The sequence below is a fragment of the Ochotona curzoniae genome, unplaced genomic scaffold (assembly GCF_017591425.1).
Source record: "Ochotona curzoniae isolate NIBS_2020 unplaced genomic scaffold, NIBS_Ocur_1.0 scaffold_3171, whole genome shotgun sequence".
In the NCBI taxonomy this organism is placed as follows: Eukaryota; Metazoa; Chordata; class Mammalia; order Lagomorpha; family Ochotonidae; genus Ochotona; species Ochotona curzoniae.
In genome coordinates this window covers 2,838,577-2,857,615 of record NW_024467104.1, presented here as the reverse complement: position 1 = coordinate 2,857,615, position 19,039 = coordinate 2,838,577, and the positions used below count along the sequence as shown (strand labels likewise).

At 42.7% G+C, this 19,039-nt stretch overlaps 1 protein-coding gene across 3 annotated transcripts in view; it reads left to right on the top strand.

The window, feature by feature from the left end:
* The window catches only part of LPXN (leupaxin), a 43,915-nt gene extending 24,876 nt beyond the window's left edge, over nt 1-19,039 (top strand). For all 3 annotated transcript variants that reach the window (XM_041003967.1, XM_041003965.1, XM_041003966.1), the window contains 5 exons: nt 497-664; nt 1,385-1,558; nt 1,645-1,726; nt 17,844-17,992; nt 18,302-19,039. In XM_041003967.1, the coding sequence (XP_040859901.1) occupies nt 497-664; nt 1,385-1,558; nt 1,645-1,726; nt 17,844-17,992; nt 18,302-18,571 (843 nt within the window). In that variant the 3' untranslated portion in view covers nt 18,572-19,039. The remainder of the gene's footprint in view (nt 1-496; nt 665-1,384; nt 1,559-1,644; nt 1,727-17,843; nt 17,993-18,301) is intronic.

The following is a 19,039-nucleotide window of genomic DNA, read 5'->3' as shown; positions in this document are numbered from 1 at the left end:
GTCACTTCCATCTTTTTGTGGAACTTACCTCCACCCAAGATTGCACGACCTCTTTGTCTGTTGTCTATTACCCATAGAATGCAAATTCTGTAGAAGCACACACTTGGCCTGGCTTATAATATGCTTTATTCTGAGCACACAGAGCAGTGATTAACAAGCTAGTGTTCAACAAATAATAAGGAATAAAGGAATAAAATGAAGATGAAACTAAATTGCCCCAGGTCATCCTAATAGCTAGAATAAGTATCTTCCTAGTACACTCAATTTCTCTGTGGTCAGAGAAGACTTAGAAATAGCGGAAGGTGAGTCACATTCCATTCAGCTTGAGAAGGAAGAGAGTGAAAGTGTTTTCATTGGTGTAGATGTGTTGGCAGGAGGTAAGGGGATGACCCAAATGTTGGTCAGTAGAGGGAAGCACGGAGAGTTGTGTGGAAAATGTCCATGAGAGTGGAGTGTGTGGAGACTGATTCTCTTCTTGGCTCTTTCCTTGTATCAGGTGTCAGTGAAAGCAGATGCTGGCAAGAGACCTGCGGCCGACAAGCAGGAACACAACGCTTCCCTGGACTCAATGCTTGGGGGTTTGGAGCAGGAACTGCAGGACCTTGGGATCCCAACAGTGCCAAAGGGCCATTGTGCTTCCTGCCAGAAACCCATTGCTGGAAAGGTGGGAGGGGCAGAGATGTTGGTCCTGTGGGCTCTGCGCATGCCTGAGTCCACCTTCCCCTACTGCAAGATTGTTCTTTCTCCTTGTTCTCCAGCGCCTTTCAGTTGTTAGTAGTGGTTGCTTACAGTGAGAAGGGCTTTCCCAGTGTTCCCTCCTGTAATCATCACTTGTGCCCTGCAAGGAAACTATTGATGTTTCTTCTATAAGAACAGGAAACTCAAGGATCAGAGATGCGTACTGACATGTCCACGTTTGAGAAAGAGCTGGTGGTAAACCTGGAGAGAATGATCTGTAAGTGCAGAGGACTGCACGGCCCCCGCTGAGGGATCGCTCACTGAGTGCTCCCCGTGTCCACGCACTGCCAGTCTCAGCTGATGGCTGACAAATCCCAGCTGGATTCAGCCTCAGACTCTGTGTCTCACCCTTCATGCAGCTAAGACAAAGGGCTTGGAGACTTGAACCTTTGTGTAGCGTGAGGTGAGGTATTTAGAGGAAGCCAAACTGTCGCTTATGCTTTTCCTGGAGTTGCATCTGTTCTTTCACCCCCTGGGACAGTAAAGTGAAGGTTTCTGGCAGAGTGATCATTGGGAAGACAGCCACTCTTACACTCGCAAACCTCAGAGTAGCAAACCTGTAGTGTGCTTTACCCAGAATACAGCGTCCTCAGTAAGCCTGGAGCACTCCGTTGTGGTCCTGAGTCAGGCTTGCTACCTCCCCTAGGTGATCCATGCCCTGGGCCAGTCCTGGCATCCGGAGCACTTCATCTGCTCTCGCTGCAAGGAAGAGATCGGCTCCAATCCCTTCTTCGAGCGGAACGGCCTGCCCTACTGCCCCAAGGACTACCACAACCTTTTCTCTCCGCGCTGTGCCTACTGCGCAGCCCCCATTCTGGACGTGAGTACAGTCCTCCCACCCCTCGTCAAGCTTTCATGGAGCTCTTAGGGGTCATGCTTGATAAAGGCTGTGCGTTCCTTTTCCAGAAAGTGCTGACGGCGATGAACCAGACCTGGCATCCAGAACACTTCTTCTGTGCTCACTGTGGAGAGGTGTTTGGTACAGAAGGTATGGCTCCCGGGGGAGGACTGTGCTCAGCAGTGCTTGCCTTGTGGCCTGCCGCCCACCTGCTGTCAGACTCCTGGCTTCTGCCTCCTAGGTATCTGCTGGTCCAGAGTTCATTCCTCCCTTTCTCCAACGTTTGTACCTCCTGTTTAATTAAAGAAATGTAGATTCAGAGCTTAAAGTTGTTAATATTAAATTAATATTAAGTATTAAATATTACTTCAAAATCAGTATTTTTGAAGAATAAGTGCACTGCTTTTCCCTTGACCATCTCCAAATCCAGTTCTACAAGTTATTTAAGCTGATTCTTTTATTTGCTTGTACGTTTTGAGTAGCAATTTATATTATTATGTACTGATTTCCCCCAATTGTTACCATTATAGATTGATTCCTACCATGAAGGATGAGGTTAAGAAATATTATTGCCACTCCACTCATGTCTGATATATACTTGGCTGTTTTTTAAACAAAATTATTTACTTGAAAGCCAGAAAGGAGAAAGAAGTGGGGAGGGAGAGAAAGAAGGAAAGAGGTTGAGACACACACACACAGAAGGCTCCCCTCTGTTGTGTCCCTGCTCAATTTCTTGAGGCATTGCTGTTACCTCCTAGCTGAAGACAGGAGCCAGAGACAGGCATTAACCCAGGAATTCCAACTTCAGCGTGCAAATGTCTTCATTGCCAGACCAAATGCCCACTCCCAAGGATACTAAGTGTGATTTCATAATTTTTGGTTAAATTAGTGACATGCAGGCAGGCACACGTTTACAATTTGGCCACTTAGCAAACTATGATTACCGTGAAGCATGGATTTTGGAGTCAGACTTCCTGGTTCAAATCTGGGCTATGTTATTTATGAGCTACATGATCTTGATCAAGGTATTTAATCTCTCTGTATCTCACTTTTCTCATCATTCACATAGATCTAATAGTAGTGCCTATCTTATAAAATAATGCAAGTATTATATTTGGCATGGTGAGTGATAGGGAGTCATAGTGATGATTAATATTACTATCATGATGTCTTCTGGAGTTAACGTTTGAACTCCCTTTTCATTAGATTAGTTTTCTTTATACTAATCCCTATTTTACCTAAGAGAAATGTGAAATTCTTCTCAAAATGTCCAGCTACTTTTGGAAATCAGTTTCATTTTTTGCCCCTTGGTTACACATCTCTAGGAGATTTGCAACCTCCTATTCCAATTTGAAATGCTTTCTTTGTGCTGAGTGTTGTCACTCTATTCTGTTAACTCCAGGATTTCTTTCACTACTTGCCTCTTTGGATCCTTCATTTCCAGAATAACATATCTTTTCCACATGTTACCGCCTTATGTTGAAGTATCACATCCTCTAGTGGCTTTCTGAGAAATAATAGGAGCTAATGTTCTTGCATAAAGTGAATGTATTAAAATGCTTTTTGTCTTTGCCCTTAAGTTGACTAGAGCATAGGATTCTGGTTATAAATTATTTTAAAGATTTATTTTTGTTGGAAAGGTCGAGTTTTACACACACACACACACACACACACACACACACACACAGAGATTGAGTTCCACCATGAAAGATGAGGTTAAGAAATATTATTGCCTCTCCACTCATGTCTGATATATTCTTGGGTACTTTTTTTTATTCAAACAAAGTTGTTTACTTGAAAGCCAGTAAGGAGAAAGAAGTGGGGAGGGAGAGAAAGAAGGAAAGAGGTTGCCTCTGGCTCCTGTCTTCAGCTAGGAGGTAACAGCAATGCCTCCATCTGGTTCACTCCCCAAATGGCTGCCCATGGCTGGAGCTGAGCTGATTCAAAACCAGGATCCAGCAACTCCTGCTCCTGTTTGTTGAAGCTCATGCAAAGGACTGGTTTTGCAAGACTTGAGAGGGAATAAGCAGGAGTGGGTACAGGGTTTAGGTCCAGGCTGGGTAACTCTTTAGGGATGGTCCCATGTAAGCAAAGTCTGTCTATTTGTACTCATTCCAGACTTCTTGCTACTCCAAATCAAGGAAAGTTTACTTTTTAATATTTATGTTATCATTTTAAAATATTTATTTATTTTTATTGGAAAGTCAGATTTGTAGAGAGAAGGAGATACAAAGAGGAAAATCTGCCTTGCTGATTCATTCTCCCAATGGCCACAGTGGCCAGAGCATAGCCAATCTGAAGCTGGGAGCCAGGAGCTCCTGAGTCACCCAGGTGGGTGCAGAGTCGCAAGGTTTTGGATGGTCCTCTACTGCTTTCCCAGGCCACAAGCAGGGAGCTGGATGGAAACAGTTGGGACAGGAACCGGTTTACACATGGGATCCTGGCGCGGGCAAGGTGAGGACTTTAGCCACTAGGCTACCATGCCAGGCCGTAAGATTTATGTTATTTTTATTGGTAAGGTGGAGTCACAGAAAACACACACACACACACACACACACACACACACACACACACACACACACACACACACACACACAAAATGAGAGAGAGAAACAGAGACCGAGTGGGAGAAACTGATCTTCCAGCCACTGGTCCATCCCCTAAACGGCTGTAGCTGTGAGGGCTGAGACACTCTGAGGCCAGGGGCCAGGAGCTTCCTCTGGGTGACTCACATGGGTGTAAGGACCCAAGGACTTAAACCATCCTCCACTGCTTTTTCAGGCTCTAAGCAGGGAGCCGGAGGGGAAGTGAGGCTGCTAGATTGTAAGCTGGCGCCTTATGGGATGCCAGTGCTACTGGTGGCGTCTCAGCACAAGGCCCTGGAGGTAAAACGTTTTTGCTCATAATTCCAAAGGTACTGTTTAGCTGCCTTCCAGATTCCGTGTTAGGAATATTTAATACGATTTTATTCTTATTGTTGAACTTTCCTATGTGATGTGTTTTATCCCTCTTTGCAAGCTTTTTTCTCTTATTTGCTGCTTTGTCCTAATTTCCTTCCCATTTCCTATTTGTTTTGAACAAATATGATTCATGCATGGGATCAGAATACTTCTTTATTTGTATTCTCATGTTCTTTTATATATTTTAAGATCATCTTATTTAATTTTTTAAAATCAAGTCATGTCGTACTTGCATGTTTTTATGGGGTAGAGTATACACAGGATAAACCAATCAGTTAACCCTGGAGGAAAAGTTTTTTCCTTTTTCTTAAAAAGCTTTGTGCATGTGTGCTGATTATTTTTCTAAAAGAGAAAACACATTGTTTACATAGCTGATGAGGATGCAGGCCCATGCAGGCATCTAGTTAGGGTGGGGAGGGTGTAGGTGTGGAGGAAGGTAGGTGGGACAAAGGTTTCGGGTTTTTTCCTCCTGTGTCTGCTGGAAGGGAAGAAGAGGGCGCCATTGCTTGCTGTGAAATTACATCAGCACCTGGATGTGGTGGATGGTCATTTGATGACTTCTTGGGAGACCCTGATGTGGGGAAGTGTTCTGAGCACGTCACTTGAAGGTTTTTTTTTTTTTATTACATTTCATTTTATGACACAGTTTCATAGGCTTTGGGATTCCCCCAGCCCCTTCCCGTACCCTCCCCCCCATGGTGGATTTCTCCACCTTGTTGCAGTATTACAGTTCAAATCCAATCATGATTCTTTCATCGCAAGCATGTACTTTGCATAGTGTCCAGCATCTTATTGTCCAGATAAATTCAACAATTTCTTGAAGGGGTTTTGATAATACTGGGACATTATTAGCTTTGTTACACCAGGGTTGAGAAAATCTTTCCAAGTCCTGTTGCCTGACCGAGACCACCTTAGTGCATCCCCAGACCCCAACACTTGCTGCAAAGCTTGGCCAGGAGAGTGGTTCATTGTGTTCTGCTTTCTGTTCTCTGATGAAGCACTCAATGTCCAGTGCTGGCCTAGATGATCTGGTTGTCATGTCTCCCACGTGCATCTGGGCATGCTGTCCACTGCGCAGGCGGCAGGAGCAGAGGAGGCCCAGTCCCAATACATGTAGTTCAGGGTTGGGCCACTTATCATATGATTTTTTTCTCTGGCGTTTGAGTCAAATGATTTAGCTGGGGAATCCTCAGACTTGATTCTTGTATGCTCCAGCTAGTGCTTGGTCCAGTTTGGTCCATTGCCCACACTAGCCAATGTACATACTAGTGGATGCAGCTGTCGGTCAGTTTTGCTCCCAAACCCCATCTGGCATGTGACTTAAAGGATGATGTAGCCAATCCCACCCCAGTCCTGACTCGTGCCCTCACCAGTAGGAGCAGCTTATGACTAGCAGGGGAGTTCCCCAAGTTACCCTACCAGGCTCACTTCCAGACCCCAGATCTCGTATGTTCTGACAGGTAAGTCAGCCCCCCAGTCCTGACATTCACTAGTGGGTTCTGTGGCCTAGTCCTACTGGCCCATACCCATTCTGGATCTTGCTGATAGATGCTATTGCTTAGCCCAGCCCCTCCTGAACTCATCCTGGCTCTTTAGAGTGCCAGCAGGTGATGGGGCATAGTCCAGCCAGGCTGCCCCTAGTCTCAAAACACATGTGTGCTGATGGGTACTGCAGCCTTGCCTGGCCTAGTACTCCTGGCCCTCCCCAGCCTTGGCTCTTGTGCTCACACATGGGAGTTGTAGCCCAATAGATGAGTCTCCAAAGTTCCTCTACTAGGTCTGTTCCCAACGCAGAATCTTGACTAGAACAGTGGGTGCTTTGAGCCAGAGCCAGCTCTCACTGGCAGATGTTGCAGCGTAGCCCAGCCTGGTATGGCCCACACACTGTCTTTACAGTTGCATGTGTTAGTGGTGCTGTGTCCTGGCCCAGCCTGGCCTGCTCCCACACTGAGTCCACACACGTGCTGAGTATTGCAGCTTTTCCTGGCCTGGCCCATCTCCACCTCCAGCTTCCATGTTCTCCAGTGGAAGCTGCAGTCCTGTAGGGAAATTGTGTAAGTTCTACCGGGCCTGCTCTCCACCATGGATCTTATGCATGCCAGTGGGCACTGTAGGCTTGCCTGGCTTGGTCTGCCCACAGTCCTGGCCTTTGTATATGTTGGCAGCTGCCTCCCAGCCCCGAATCCTACAAGAATTGGTGAATTCTGTGGTCCAACCTGGCTTGACTCATCACTGTCCTCAGCTGTCATGCAAACTGGTGTGTGCTGTATTCCCACAGATGAAAGGACACAAGTCCCCGGCAGAATCTGCCCCATATCCGGTTCTCTCACTTTCCCTTGGGTGTTGCAGCCCAGCCTGATGTGACTCAGCCACTGTCCTGGGACTTGCTGGTTGGTGTGGCCTTGCCCAGCCAGGCATGCCCCAGCCTCAGCTTTTACATGCACTGGTGGGTAGTGGGTGATGCTGCTTAGCCCAGCTCAGGTCTTGCACATGACCCAAAAACGCCTTCCAGTTTCCACCCTCTAAACGACCTCATTTTAGCTGCTTCACCTGTCCACAAGCACTGTTCTGGATTTGTGAAGCCCAGAGAAATCACTGCTCCCTTGTCAAACATATCCTCAGTGGCCTTGACTCCAACATGTTTTCAGAACCCCTTTCCTGGGTAGTCTGCAGCCCATCCGGAACCCTTTCTCTACTGCATGGTGGTGTGTGGTGTGCCTGGAGGCTGGGATAATGTGTTCTGGCCTACCATCCCTGCGCTGTGTTGCGTGGCAGTGCACCAAGTTCCCAGCATGTCTTTTGAAAAATTAAAGAATGGAATAAGCAACTATGCTGGCATACTGGTATAGTTAACACAGATTTGGGTTAGCCAGACCCAGAATGCATGCCAGCAGTTGGCTGCTTTCCTCCCAACAGTGTAGCACTTACCTTGATACAAGACAGCCTAGGCTGTTGCCTACAGCTGGAGCTGTGATTACTGTTAATGAACACGCATATAATCAATGTAAGATACAAAACACAAAAACAGCTCTTAGGTAGCTCAGTTTGTTTTTTTAAAGATTTATTTATCTTACTTGAAAGGTAAATTTACAGAGAGAAGGAGAGATAGAGAGGTCTTATATCTGCTGTTTTACTCCCCAGATGACTGCAGTCGCTAGAGCCAGGCCACCCTGAAGCTAGAAGCAAGGAACCTCCTCTGGGTCTCCCACAGGGGCCCAAGGCTTCAGGCCGTTCTCTGCTGCCTTCCCTGGTCATTGGCAGGAAGCTGGATCAGAAGTGGAGCAACTGGGACTCCAATGCATGCACATTTAGGATGCTGGTGTCACAGGCAGATTAGGCCCCTATTCAATCTATTAATAACTTAAATTTCCAACTATTTAAAAGTAGCAGCTACTCCATCCCTCTGGTAGAACCTTCAAGCTGCAGAAGACCAGTAAAGGACTATGACCTTACACCCCCTCACTCTTTTTAAAAAAGATTTATTTGTTTTTATTGGAAAGTCAGATATACAAAGAGGATCAGAGACAGAGAGGAAGATCTCCCGTCCGCTGATTTACTCCCTAAGTGGCCACAATGGCTGGAACTGAGTCAATCTGAAGCCAGTAGCCAGGAGCTTCTGGGTCTCCCATGTGCAGAGTGCCAAGGTTTTGGGCCATCCCTGACTGTTTCCAGGCCACAAGCAGAGAATGGATGAAAAGTGGAGCCCATATGGGATCCTGGTACGTGTAAGGTGAGGACTTTAGCCACTAGGCTGTTGTGCTGGGCCCTTTCACCTCTTAATCTGACCCTAACATCTGTCTTCCTCAAGAATTTTTTTTTAAACCTTGTCTGCCCTTCAGGGTTGAAATGTAGGGGAGGAAGGAGATGAGAATGGAGGACAAGGGAGTTCTCTCTTGGCTAGGGCTGCAGTTGGCTTGGTTTTGTGCTCCCTTGACCTGGCTGATGTTTGACTCTTTTCTTGGATGCTTTTGCGGGTTGGTTGTAAGTTCAGCAGGGAACTCTTGATTTCCTTTTACGTGCCCTGACTGGCTTTGTCCCCTCAGCACATTCCTTTGAGGGTACGTTCTGCAGATCTTTTTTTTTGATGGAATTTCCCTCAGCTCTTCTTAAGGATCCTTTAGAAATGATTGAAACGTTCACTTGAAATTTCATTTAAGGGACTTAGGAAATGTATACTTTTCTCACATAGTCAATGGAATTGTAGTTCATTTTTTGCCATATATGTATTCGAATTCCCCATGAGCCACGCCAAAGTAGTATTCTTTGCCAACATGCTGAGATTAAAAACAAAAAGGCGGTAGGGAGCAGAGAAGGAGGAATGGCATTCTTCACTGTTCAGCATTTCCAGTTTTACTTCCCATTTTTTTTCAGCAGAAAACTTGAGCTCATTCTTCATGGTCCCCACTCTTGCTGGTCACTAAGACTTGCTTGTTCAGTTATTTCAGAAATAATCACTACATCTGACCTCCAGCGGGATCCCAGGCCTTCCAACAATCGCATGTCTAGCTGTGGGAGTTATCTTGTATGTTCAGTCTCTCAGCCCTTCTAAGCTTGATGCTTATTGCCATCTTTCATCTGTAAGGATGCGGGTTTCAGTTTTCTTATATTGAACTAGTTACCACCCCTAAAGCTTACTTTAGGCTTTTGATAGACTTATTACTGTTTTATTTGCTTGCATCTTTTGCTTTTCTCTTTTTCCTTATAAATATTTACAATTTACTTGCTTAATTGTTGTTGTTGTGAGTGATATTATAGGAAGTAGTTCAGGATAATTCTACTAGCGTTCAGGACTTTCACCTATGAGGATATTCTCGTAAATATTAGGCATGGTGTTTTGTACATTGTTGGCTTGTTCATTTGATCCACACCACAACCCATGAGAGCAAATTTATTCTGTAATTTACTTAGTTATAAATGAGAAGATAAAATCTCATGGAAGTAAAAATAATTTTCTGAAAGTCATACAGAGTCACAGGTGGAATTAAACTCAGATCTCATTTCTGCAGATTCTCTTTATAATATCACATCTATCATTTAATCAAAAACTCAGTTCTGTTCTTGGTGTCTCCCTTTTCTTGGCACCAATATGATACACTTTGTTTCACCATAGACCCAAATACAGAAGCACCAGCAGAGCACTTTGCAATAATTTGCTTCTTTACTGGAGCTTGTTCAATGCTTTCCACAAATTGTTATTCTACTTCTAGATTAAACTTCAGTTAATCAGCATCATTCATTGCAGCTTAATTGAATCATATTGAAATGTGTCACAATAAATTTGTATTGTCCTGGGAATCATGAAGGGCTGTGAGTTAGTGGAGTAGAACCATGAATGGTTATGATGTGGAAGTTGTCCAGCATCAGAACCGTGGGTTACATAAGCATTTTAAGTAGAGCTATGCCCATTCCATGGGATGCCAGAAGGCACCATGAAAGTTCTTAATTCTGGTTGTTTTTAATTTGGGTATCTACTAAGAAGACACGGCTTATAGAGTCATTTATGTAACTTTATACAGAAATGAAAGTCCCTTAAAATATTTATAGAGTCCTCTATATATTAATCAAAAGCTCCTTTTAGGTTATATTTCTGTCTTTATCCCTTGCTTTTTCTGAGTGAGTTTAATACCATATTATCAGACCATTAATTGGGTGACATCCAACCTTATGCTAAATCACATAGTCACACACAGTTTCTATAATGACAGGTTAAGCACCGACCCTCCTGAGAAATTAATTCATTTGTATTTTTTTTCCTTCTGTTCAGAGAATTCTTTAAGGCTCAAATTTCTAAGTACATCAGGTGTTACCCTCCTCCAGGGATGAGATCCTCAGTGCCCACCTGTCTTCTCTTTAATTGTTCATTATCTGGGTCATGCAAGGGCTTTCTGATTTCCCCTATGACCAACAGTGTCTCACTGGAGTCTAAATACCTTCCTCCCTGTGACACTGTTAATTGTCAGTGTTTCTTATTCATCCTCCAGAGGTAATTGGCCCCAGAGAGCCTCAGCAAAAAGTAAATGCTGAAACTTTGTTAGTTTTAGACTGCTAAACACACAGTTTGTCTGATTGCTTTTGATTCCTCTCCTGAGACTCACCCAAGTTGAAGAAGAGTAGTTAGACTCTTCCTTTCCCACTCTAGAGACTTGCTTCCTTGCAAATACTTAGATGAGAGTCAATCCTAGGTTAGCTAGTACTTCTTACCCTTTTCTCAAGGAGTTCCTGCTTATACGCCAGCTCAGGTTGGTGTCACCTGCCTAATGGCATCTCAGTGTCACCTGGAGACTGGTTAGAACTATGGAAGTCTTAAGTCCCATTCTTCACCCACTGAATGAAAAATTCTGGGAGGAGGACTCAGTTATGTGCACCTTAACTGGTTCTCAGGTGAGTGATATGTGTTCAGGCTTGAGAAGTACCCCACACAAAAGCAGGAAAGAAGATTGTGGTGTTTGTTAAATAGCAGGACTTCTTGCATTTAGTTTGCCTTAAGCAAACTCCAGAAATCCTTTGATAAAGTCAATAAAAGTCAAGCCAGCTCCTCTGTTTCTTGAGTTTAGTGTGAAAGATCATTGGGAAGCATAGAAAATGACTAGTCTGGAGGTCAGCACCAAGGTGGACCAGCCTCTGCCTGTGGTTGGGTATCCTATAGGACACTGCTTTGAGTCCCAGCTGCTCCGTTTCTGCTCCCTGCTAACGGCCAGTGGTCTGGGAGAGCAGTGCAGGATGGCTCAAGTGCTTGTGCGCCCACATGGGAGACTCAGAAGAAACTCCTGGCTCCTGGCTTCAAGTTGGGCCTTGTTCTTGCAGTTGCCAGCTTCTGGAGAGAGTGAAGTAGCAGATAAAAGGTCTCTCTCTCTCTCTCTCTGTTTCTCCTCTCTGTGTAACTCTGCTTTTCAAATAAGCGAATCTTTTTCTTTTTTAAGAAAACTAGTTTAGGTATTTAGATCTATAGGCCTCAAAATTGTGCTAAATTGTCTTCTTTTCAATGAAACATAGTTGTAAAGGAAGATGTATTATCGAATTGGTCAGAGGTAGTGGGAAAACTACAGCTTCTTGATCTGGCTGCTGCTGTTGCATTTTCACCCCATCCAAGTAGGTTTCATAGGTGATGCTTTGGTAGGCTGCTTCCCAGTCCATCCTCCACTTGACTCATGTGCTGTTCACCAGAGCATAGGAAGAGCACTCATAAAACTGCTGGGCTGTGGTGTTGGAGCTCAGCAATACCATTTCTTCTCAGAGAACAGTCAAGTTGGAGATGGGACTTTTAAGTCAGGCTTTAAAATCAAGCCTACATTTGAATCTCAGCTCCTTTACTTTCAAGTCAGCTGTGTATTAATTCAGAGCTCCTGTTTGCTCATTTATAAAATGGGACTCAAACCTATTTTAGAGGATTACTGTAAAGAATCTAATTTCAGTTTGGGACCCTGCACCCACAATGGGAGACCCGAAAGAGGCTCCTGGTTTTGGATCGGCTCGGTTCCTGCTATTACACCCATTTGGGGGAATGAACCAGCGTATAGAACATCTTTTTCTCTTTCTGTAAATCTTCCCTTTCAATGTAAACGAGTAAATCTTAAACAAATTGGCACATTGTTTTCCACAGTGGTAGCACCAACTTGCATTCCCAGCGACAGCCTGTCGATGTCCTTTGCCCACATTCACAGCTCCGTTCATTACTGTCTGTGTTTTGGATTTTAGGGTGATAGCTCATTGTTTGATTTCCATTCTAGTGGTTAGCAGTGTTGAGCATTTTTTTTTATATATTTGTTGGCCATTTGTATTTCTTTTTTAGAATTGGCTACTGAGATTGTTTGCCCATTTCTTAATTTATTGTTCACCTTTTTTTTTTAAATTTTGCTGATATATTCAGGATATTAGTTCTTTGTCAGATATGTGGTTTGCAAATATTTTTACCTGTTCTACTGAGTGTCTCTTGATTCCTTTGATTGTTTCCTTTTTTCGTACAAAAGCTTCTGAATTTGATACAGTTGTATTTGTTTTGTTTTGCTTTTGTTTCCTGTTTTGGAGTTTTTTCCAAAAAGCTGTGCGTTGAAGCCTTGGAGTATTTCACCTACATTTTCTTCCAACAGCTTCATCAGCTTAGATCTTAAATGTAGGTCTTTGATCATTTAGAGTTGAATTCTGTGTATGCTGAGAGGTATGCATCTAATTTCATTCATACACACACACACACACACACACGTGTGGTTAATTTCTGGACTCTTCTGTTCCATGCATCTGTGTTATCAGTTTTCATGTAATTTCATACTGCTTTAATTACTGTAGCTTTGTAGTATGCTTCAAGTGTGATTTTTTTTTTCTTGTTCAGCATTGCTTTGGCTAGTCTAAGTTTTTTGTGATTCCATGAACATTTTAGGATTACTTTCTCTAATTCTATAAAGTATGTCATTTGTATTTTTAAGGGATTGGATTGAATTTGTAAATTGCTTTAGGTGTATATACATTTTAATTATATTGATTCTTCCTATCCATCAGAGAGAAAAGTCTTCCCATTTTGTGTGTTCTTGATGATTTCTGTCTTCAATGTTTTGTAAATTTCATAGTAGAGATTTTTTTTTTTTTACTTATTTGGTTGAATTAATTTGTAAATATTTTAATTTTTGTGCTGCTATTGCAGATGGGATTTCTTGATTTTCCTGTGAGTTTAACATTAGTTTCCAAAAGCCTATTCTTTGTAACATTATTTTGCAACATGAAACTTTACTAAATTGATCGATTCTAACAGCTTTCTGGTGGAGAGTTTAGGATTTTTGCTGTACAGCATCAGCATCATTTGCTCTGCAAATTTGGGTAATTTGGCTTCCTCGTTTCTGATTTTGATGCCCTTTATTTCTTTCTCGTCCCTGATTGCTCCTGTTGAATCTTTCGGTAATGTATTGAATAGTAGTGGCAGAAGTGGACAGCCTTATCTTGTTCCAGATCTACGGGCATAAATACTTGTGGCTGTACTCCCCCTGGTATGATATTGCTTGTTTGTGATATATAACCTTTATAATTGTGAGGAATACTCCCTTTCTGCCTAGTTCATTGACAGTTTTTATCATGAAGGAGAAGTTGAATCTGATGTTTTTTCTGTGTTGATTGAAATGACCATGTGGTTTTTGTTCTTGACTCTTGGGACGTACGATGTTCTTCAGTGGTTTGCAAACATTGATTCACTTTGTATTTTTGGGATAAGTCCCACTGGATTGTGATGTATGATCTTTTTGACGTTGTTTTGGATTTGATTTGCTACTTATTTTGCTGAGAATCTTTGTGTCTGTTTTCATTACATGTACAGGTCAGTGGTTTTCTTTTGCACTGTGTGTTTTATTATGGTTTCAAAGTAATGCTGGCCTCAGAGCAAGAGTTTGGCAGAGTTCCATCCTGTCCAATATTTTGAAATACTTTAAAGAGTGTTGGAGTTACTTCCTCTTTGAATATTTTATAGAATTTAGTAATAAAGCTGTCAGGCTTGGAACTTTTCCTTTTTATAAGACTTGAATATTGCTTCAGTCTCATTGCTTGTTACTAGTCTGTTTAGGTTGTCCTTATCTTCTTTTTCTTTTTTTAAAGGATTTATTTATTTTTATTGGGAAGCCAGATTTACAGAGAGAAGGAGAGAGCAAATTCAAATCATCCACTGATTCATTCACCAAGTTGCTGCAGTAGCTGGCGCTGAGTCAGTCCAGTGCCAGGAGTCAGGAACTTCTGGGTTTCCCATGCGGGTGCAGGGCCCCAAGGATTTGGGCCATCCTCTACTGCTTTCCCAGGCCACAAGCAGAGAAATGGATGGGAAGTGGAGCCGCCGGGACACGAAGTGGTGCCCATATGGGATCCCAGTGCATGCAAAGTGAGGATTTAGCCACTAGGCTGTTGCACAAGATCCTGTCCATTTTTTCTTGATTTAATGTTGGCAAGTTGTGGGTTCCAATGCAGTGGCCTAGCAGCTATGGTCCTTGCTTTGCACATGCCAGGATCCTATGTGGACAACTCTTCATGTCCCAGCAGCCCAACTTCCCATCCAGCTCCCTGCTTGTGGGCTGGGAAGGCAGTTGAAGATGGCCCAAAACCTTGGGACCCTGTGCCTGGCATCGGAGACCCTGAAGAGGCTCTGGGCTCCTGGCTTCAGATTGGCTTATCTCCGGCCATTGTGGCCACCTGGAGAGTGAATCAGCAGACGGAGGATCTTCCTCTCTGTTTCTCATCCTCTCTGTACATCTGACTTCCCAATTTAAGAAAAAATTCTTTATGTTGGCAAGTTGTAAGAATACAGTAATTTATCGTTACCTTAGAAGTTTCCAAGATTGTTAGCATATAGTTTTCTATATTTCTTGGTATTTTGGTGGCGTTGGTTGTAATGTTTCCTTATTCACCTTTGATTTTGAGGTTTTTTTTCTTTTTTTTTTCTTTGTTAGATCTGGTTAGAGCTTTGTCCATTTGGTTTATTTTCTCAAAACCCAACCTTTTGCTTCATTGATCTTCTGTATTGTTTTCTTAGTTTCAGTTTTATTTCTGCTTTGATCCTTGTTATTTCTTTCCTCCTGCTGAGTTGGGATTTGGCTGGTTCTTGTGTTTTTAAGTCTCCAAGATGCATCGTTAAATCTTTGAGATGTTTCTCTTCATTAATGTAAGCACTTAATACTGTAAACTTTTGTCATAATACTGTATCCCAGTATTTTAATATTTTGATATTTTTCCACTTGCTTTTATTTCAAGGATGTTTTTGAATTTTCTTTTTAATTCCTTGAGTGATCTATTCAATAGCATGTTTAATTTTCAAGTATTTATGCGTGTTGCATTATTGTGTTGTTGATTTCTAGTTTTACTACTTTATCATAGTCTGAGGAGATACATGGTATGATTTCAGTCTTTTTAAATTTGCTAAGACTTGATTTGTGGCATACTAATGTGGTCTGTCCTAGAAAATGTTCCATGGGCATTTAATGAGAAGAGTGTGTACTCTGTTGCTATGTGGCGAAATGTCCCATAAATGCCTCTCACATCCATTTGCTCAGTGGTATCTTTTAAGTCTAATATAGCCTTATTGATTTTACTTTCTGGATGATCTGCACATTGATGAGAGTGGAGTGTTGATGTCATCCACTGTTATTGTATTGGAGTCTCTCTTCCTCTTGGTCAACTAGTATTTGGTGTATGCATCTGAATGGTCTTGTGTTGGGTATGTGTATGTTCATAGTTGCTATTTCTTTTTGCTAAATTGAATCTTCTCAAAATATAATGTCCTTCTTTATCTTGTTTTACAGTTTGATTTAAAGTCTGTTTTATCCTTTATCTGTTTTATCTGAGGTAGCTACTCCTGGTTACTTTTGGGTTCAATTTTCCTTGTGTATCTTTTTCCATCCCTTCACTTTCAGTCTATGTGGATCCTTGTTTGTGAAGTGAGTTTCTTGTAGGCAATAAATAGTGGGGTTGTAGTTTTTTATTCCTTTAACCAATAGAAGTTTTTAAGGCATTCACATTCAAGGTTAGTATTGATGGATAAGAACTAAGACCTGTCATGTTATTCCTTGCATCGTGATTCTATATGTTCTGTTAATGAATTAGGTAATGACACATGTCTCATGTTTTCTTCTTTTTTAAAAAACATATTTTTATTATTTCCCATGACATATTTTTGTAGGAATAGGGATTCCCATCCTGCCCTCACATTTCTTCCTCTCTTCCCCTACGTTTTCGCCACATTATTATAGTAATATAGTCCTTTAGTAACAGTTACAAGTTTAAGATTCGGCTATTCAAGTATATCATGGAATTGCAGGTATAGACAATGATAGAAAATCTAGTATCGTATTGTCATTTGACTGTTTCAGTGGGAGTTCCCCATTTATTCAGAAGTAGAGATGCAGACTGAATATCTTCACTTCCTGGTATGCTAGTCTTCATTATACAGTTTGTGAGAGTCTATGTGTGTGTGTGTGTGTGTGTATTTGTTCACCTATGTGTCTGTTAGTTTTATATTTTGCATGAATGTTACCTTATATCAGAGAGAATATGTAATGTTTGTCTTTTTGGGATTGGCTTATTTCGCTAAGCATCATGGTCTCTAGCTGGGACCATTTTATTGCAAATGGTAGAATTTAATTCTTTTTTTTTAAAGATTTATTTTTATTATTTTTTTATTGGAAAGGCGGATATACAGAGAGGAGAGACAGAGAGGAAGATCTTCCGTCCGATGATTCACTCCCCAAGTGAGCGCAACGGGCCGATACTATGCCGATCCGAAGCTAGGAGCCTCTTCCAGGTCTCCCACGCGGGTGCAGGGTCCCAAGGCTTTGGGCCGTCCTTGACTGCTTTCCCAGGCCACAGGCAGGGAGCTGGAAGGGAAGCGGGGCTGCCGGGATTAGAACCGGCGCCCATATGGGATCCCGGGTGTGCAAGGCGAGGACCTTTAACCACTTGCGCCACCGCGCCGGGCCCGGTAGAATTTAATTCTTTTGTTTACTTCTAATGCAGGACATAATTCAGAATTTCTTCTAAGACTGGTGTTTTGCTTAGCTGGAGAATACTTTATTCTTTACTTCTAAAGGATAGCTTTACTGGATATAATATTCTTGGTTGGAGTGAGTTTTGTTTGTTTTCTTTTAAGGCCTTGAATGTATCATCTCGCTGTCTCTGGCCTGGAAGGTTTCCATTTGCAAGTCTGCTGTCACACAGTTTAACTGGTTTTCCTTTATGTGTAACTTGATGTTTTTTTCTTGTTTTGGGGATTTTCTTCTCTTCTTTGACAATTTGATGACCATGTCTTGGAGAAGACCTTTTTGAATTGAGTCTGCTTGGGACCTTTGGAGCTTGTGTCTGGACGGCCTTATTTCTTTCAAAACCAGCAAAATTTTTAGGCATTATTTCATTTAGCAGGTTTTCTAGGCTTTTTTACTTTTCTTCACTGTCAAGAATACCTATTATATGAATATTTGGTTGCTTAATAGTATCTGTATTTCTTGTAGACTCTCAGGCACACCCGTATGAGACATGGGCATCTCAATGACGTCTTGCTCCCTAGGCCATGCTGTCTTAGGGTCTGCAGCAGAAACATCTGAGACCAAGGGAATGCTTAGCACAAAGACATCGAGGAGGAACAGTTGTTAACTTACACAATGCTAAAACACAATGCTTGCCCTGTGTCATTTATTTTTTATAACATGTTGAGGTAGGTTCCTATAATTAGCCCAATTTTGAGTGTGGAGTCCCTGGGTTTAGGAGAGTAAGACTGTAGATCATTGGTGCCTTCTCGTTCTCTAACATGGCTTTAGGGTTCAAACTGTGACTCCTTGATTTTATCTTTCCAGGCTTTCACGAGAAAGACAAGAAGCCATATTGCCGAAAGGATTTCTTAGCCATGTTCTCTCCCAAGTGTGGTGGTTGCAACCGCCCAGTGTTGGAGAACTACCTTACAGCCATGGACACCGTCTGGCATCCAGAGTGCTTTGTGTGTGGGGTCTGTATAGCCTGCATCTTCATGCATCCTTTGGGTTCAGGGAAAGTCAGGGCTCTTGTCTTCTACAAGAGGAGCTCCTCATAGCCCTAGATAAGGCATTTATGTGGGAGGACTTCCTCAGGGGAAAACGAAGAAACATTTGTGTGGGCATGTGCTGGTCTGCTGACTAAGAGGGACACGCTAGCCTCATTTGTCAGGGATCCAAGTGAAATGCCTGCAGCTAGTTGTAATGTCAAGGCTGAATATTGGACTTTGCTGATGACTCACCTCTTACTGTGTTCCTTCCTTCTCCCGCCCCACCCCAAACAGGACTGCTTCAGTGGTTTTTCTACTGGTTCCTTCTATGAACTGGATGGCCGTCCGTTCTGTGAGCTGCATTACCACCAGCGCCAAGGAACCCTCTGCCGTGGATGTGGGCAGCCCATCACTGGCCGCTGCATCAGCGCCATGGGGCACAAGTTCCACCCTGAGCACTTTGTGTGCGCATTCTGCCTGGCGCAGCTGTCGAAGGGCATCTTCAGGGAGCAGAATGACAAGACCTACTGTCAGTCTTGCTTCACCAAGCTCTTCTCTCTGTAATCTCAACCGACCCACAGCCTCTTCAGGTCCCTGTTACAACTGAAAGCTAGTGACCCGTGGCTTCATATGTTTACAGAATGAAGGCAGTGAGCAAATAAGGGAACTTAGAGTTGTTCTATGTATAGGCATATAGTCTTTATTTTTAATACTTAGGTTTAGATCTGGGTCCTGCTAACAGTCCGCTCAAGATGGCTTTTCCACATGCACAGTTTCTTTCACTGCTGGTTTTCTTAGATTTCTGTTTTTCCACTTCGGCTGATGTCACTGCTGCTAACTGTCCTCTTCCATGTTTCCTCCATTTCCCAGTGGCACACTATTCCACGTTCACTGCTACGATTTTATTCTTACTGTCAGGAATCGTAAAACCATTCTTAAGCGCCCTGTTTCTCCCTCCAGTGCATTTCTCATTTTCAAGAGGAAGTAACCTTTAGATAAAATAAATAAATAAAATAGCTGTGGTTTTAATGA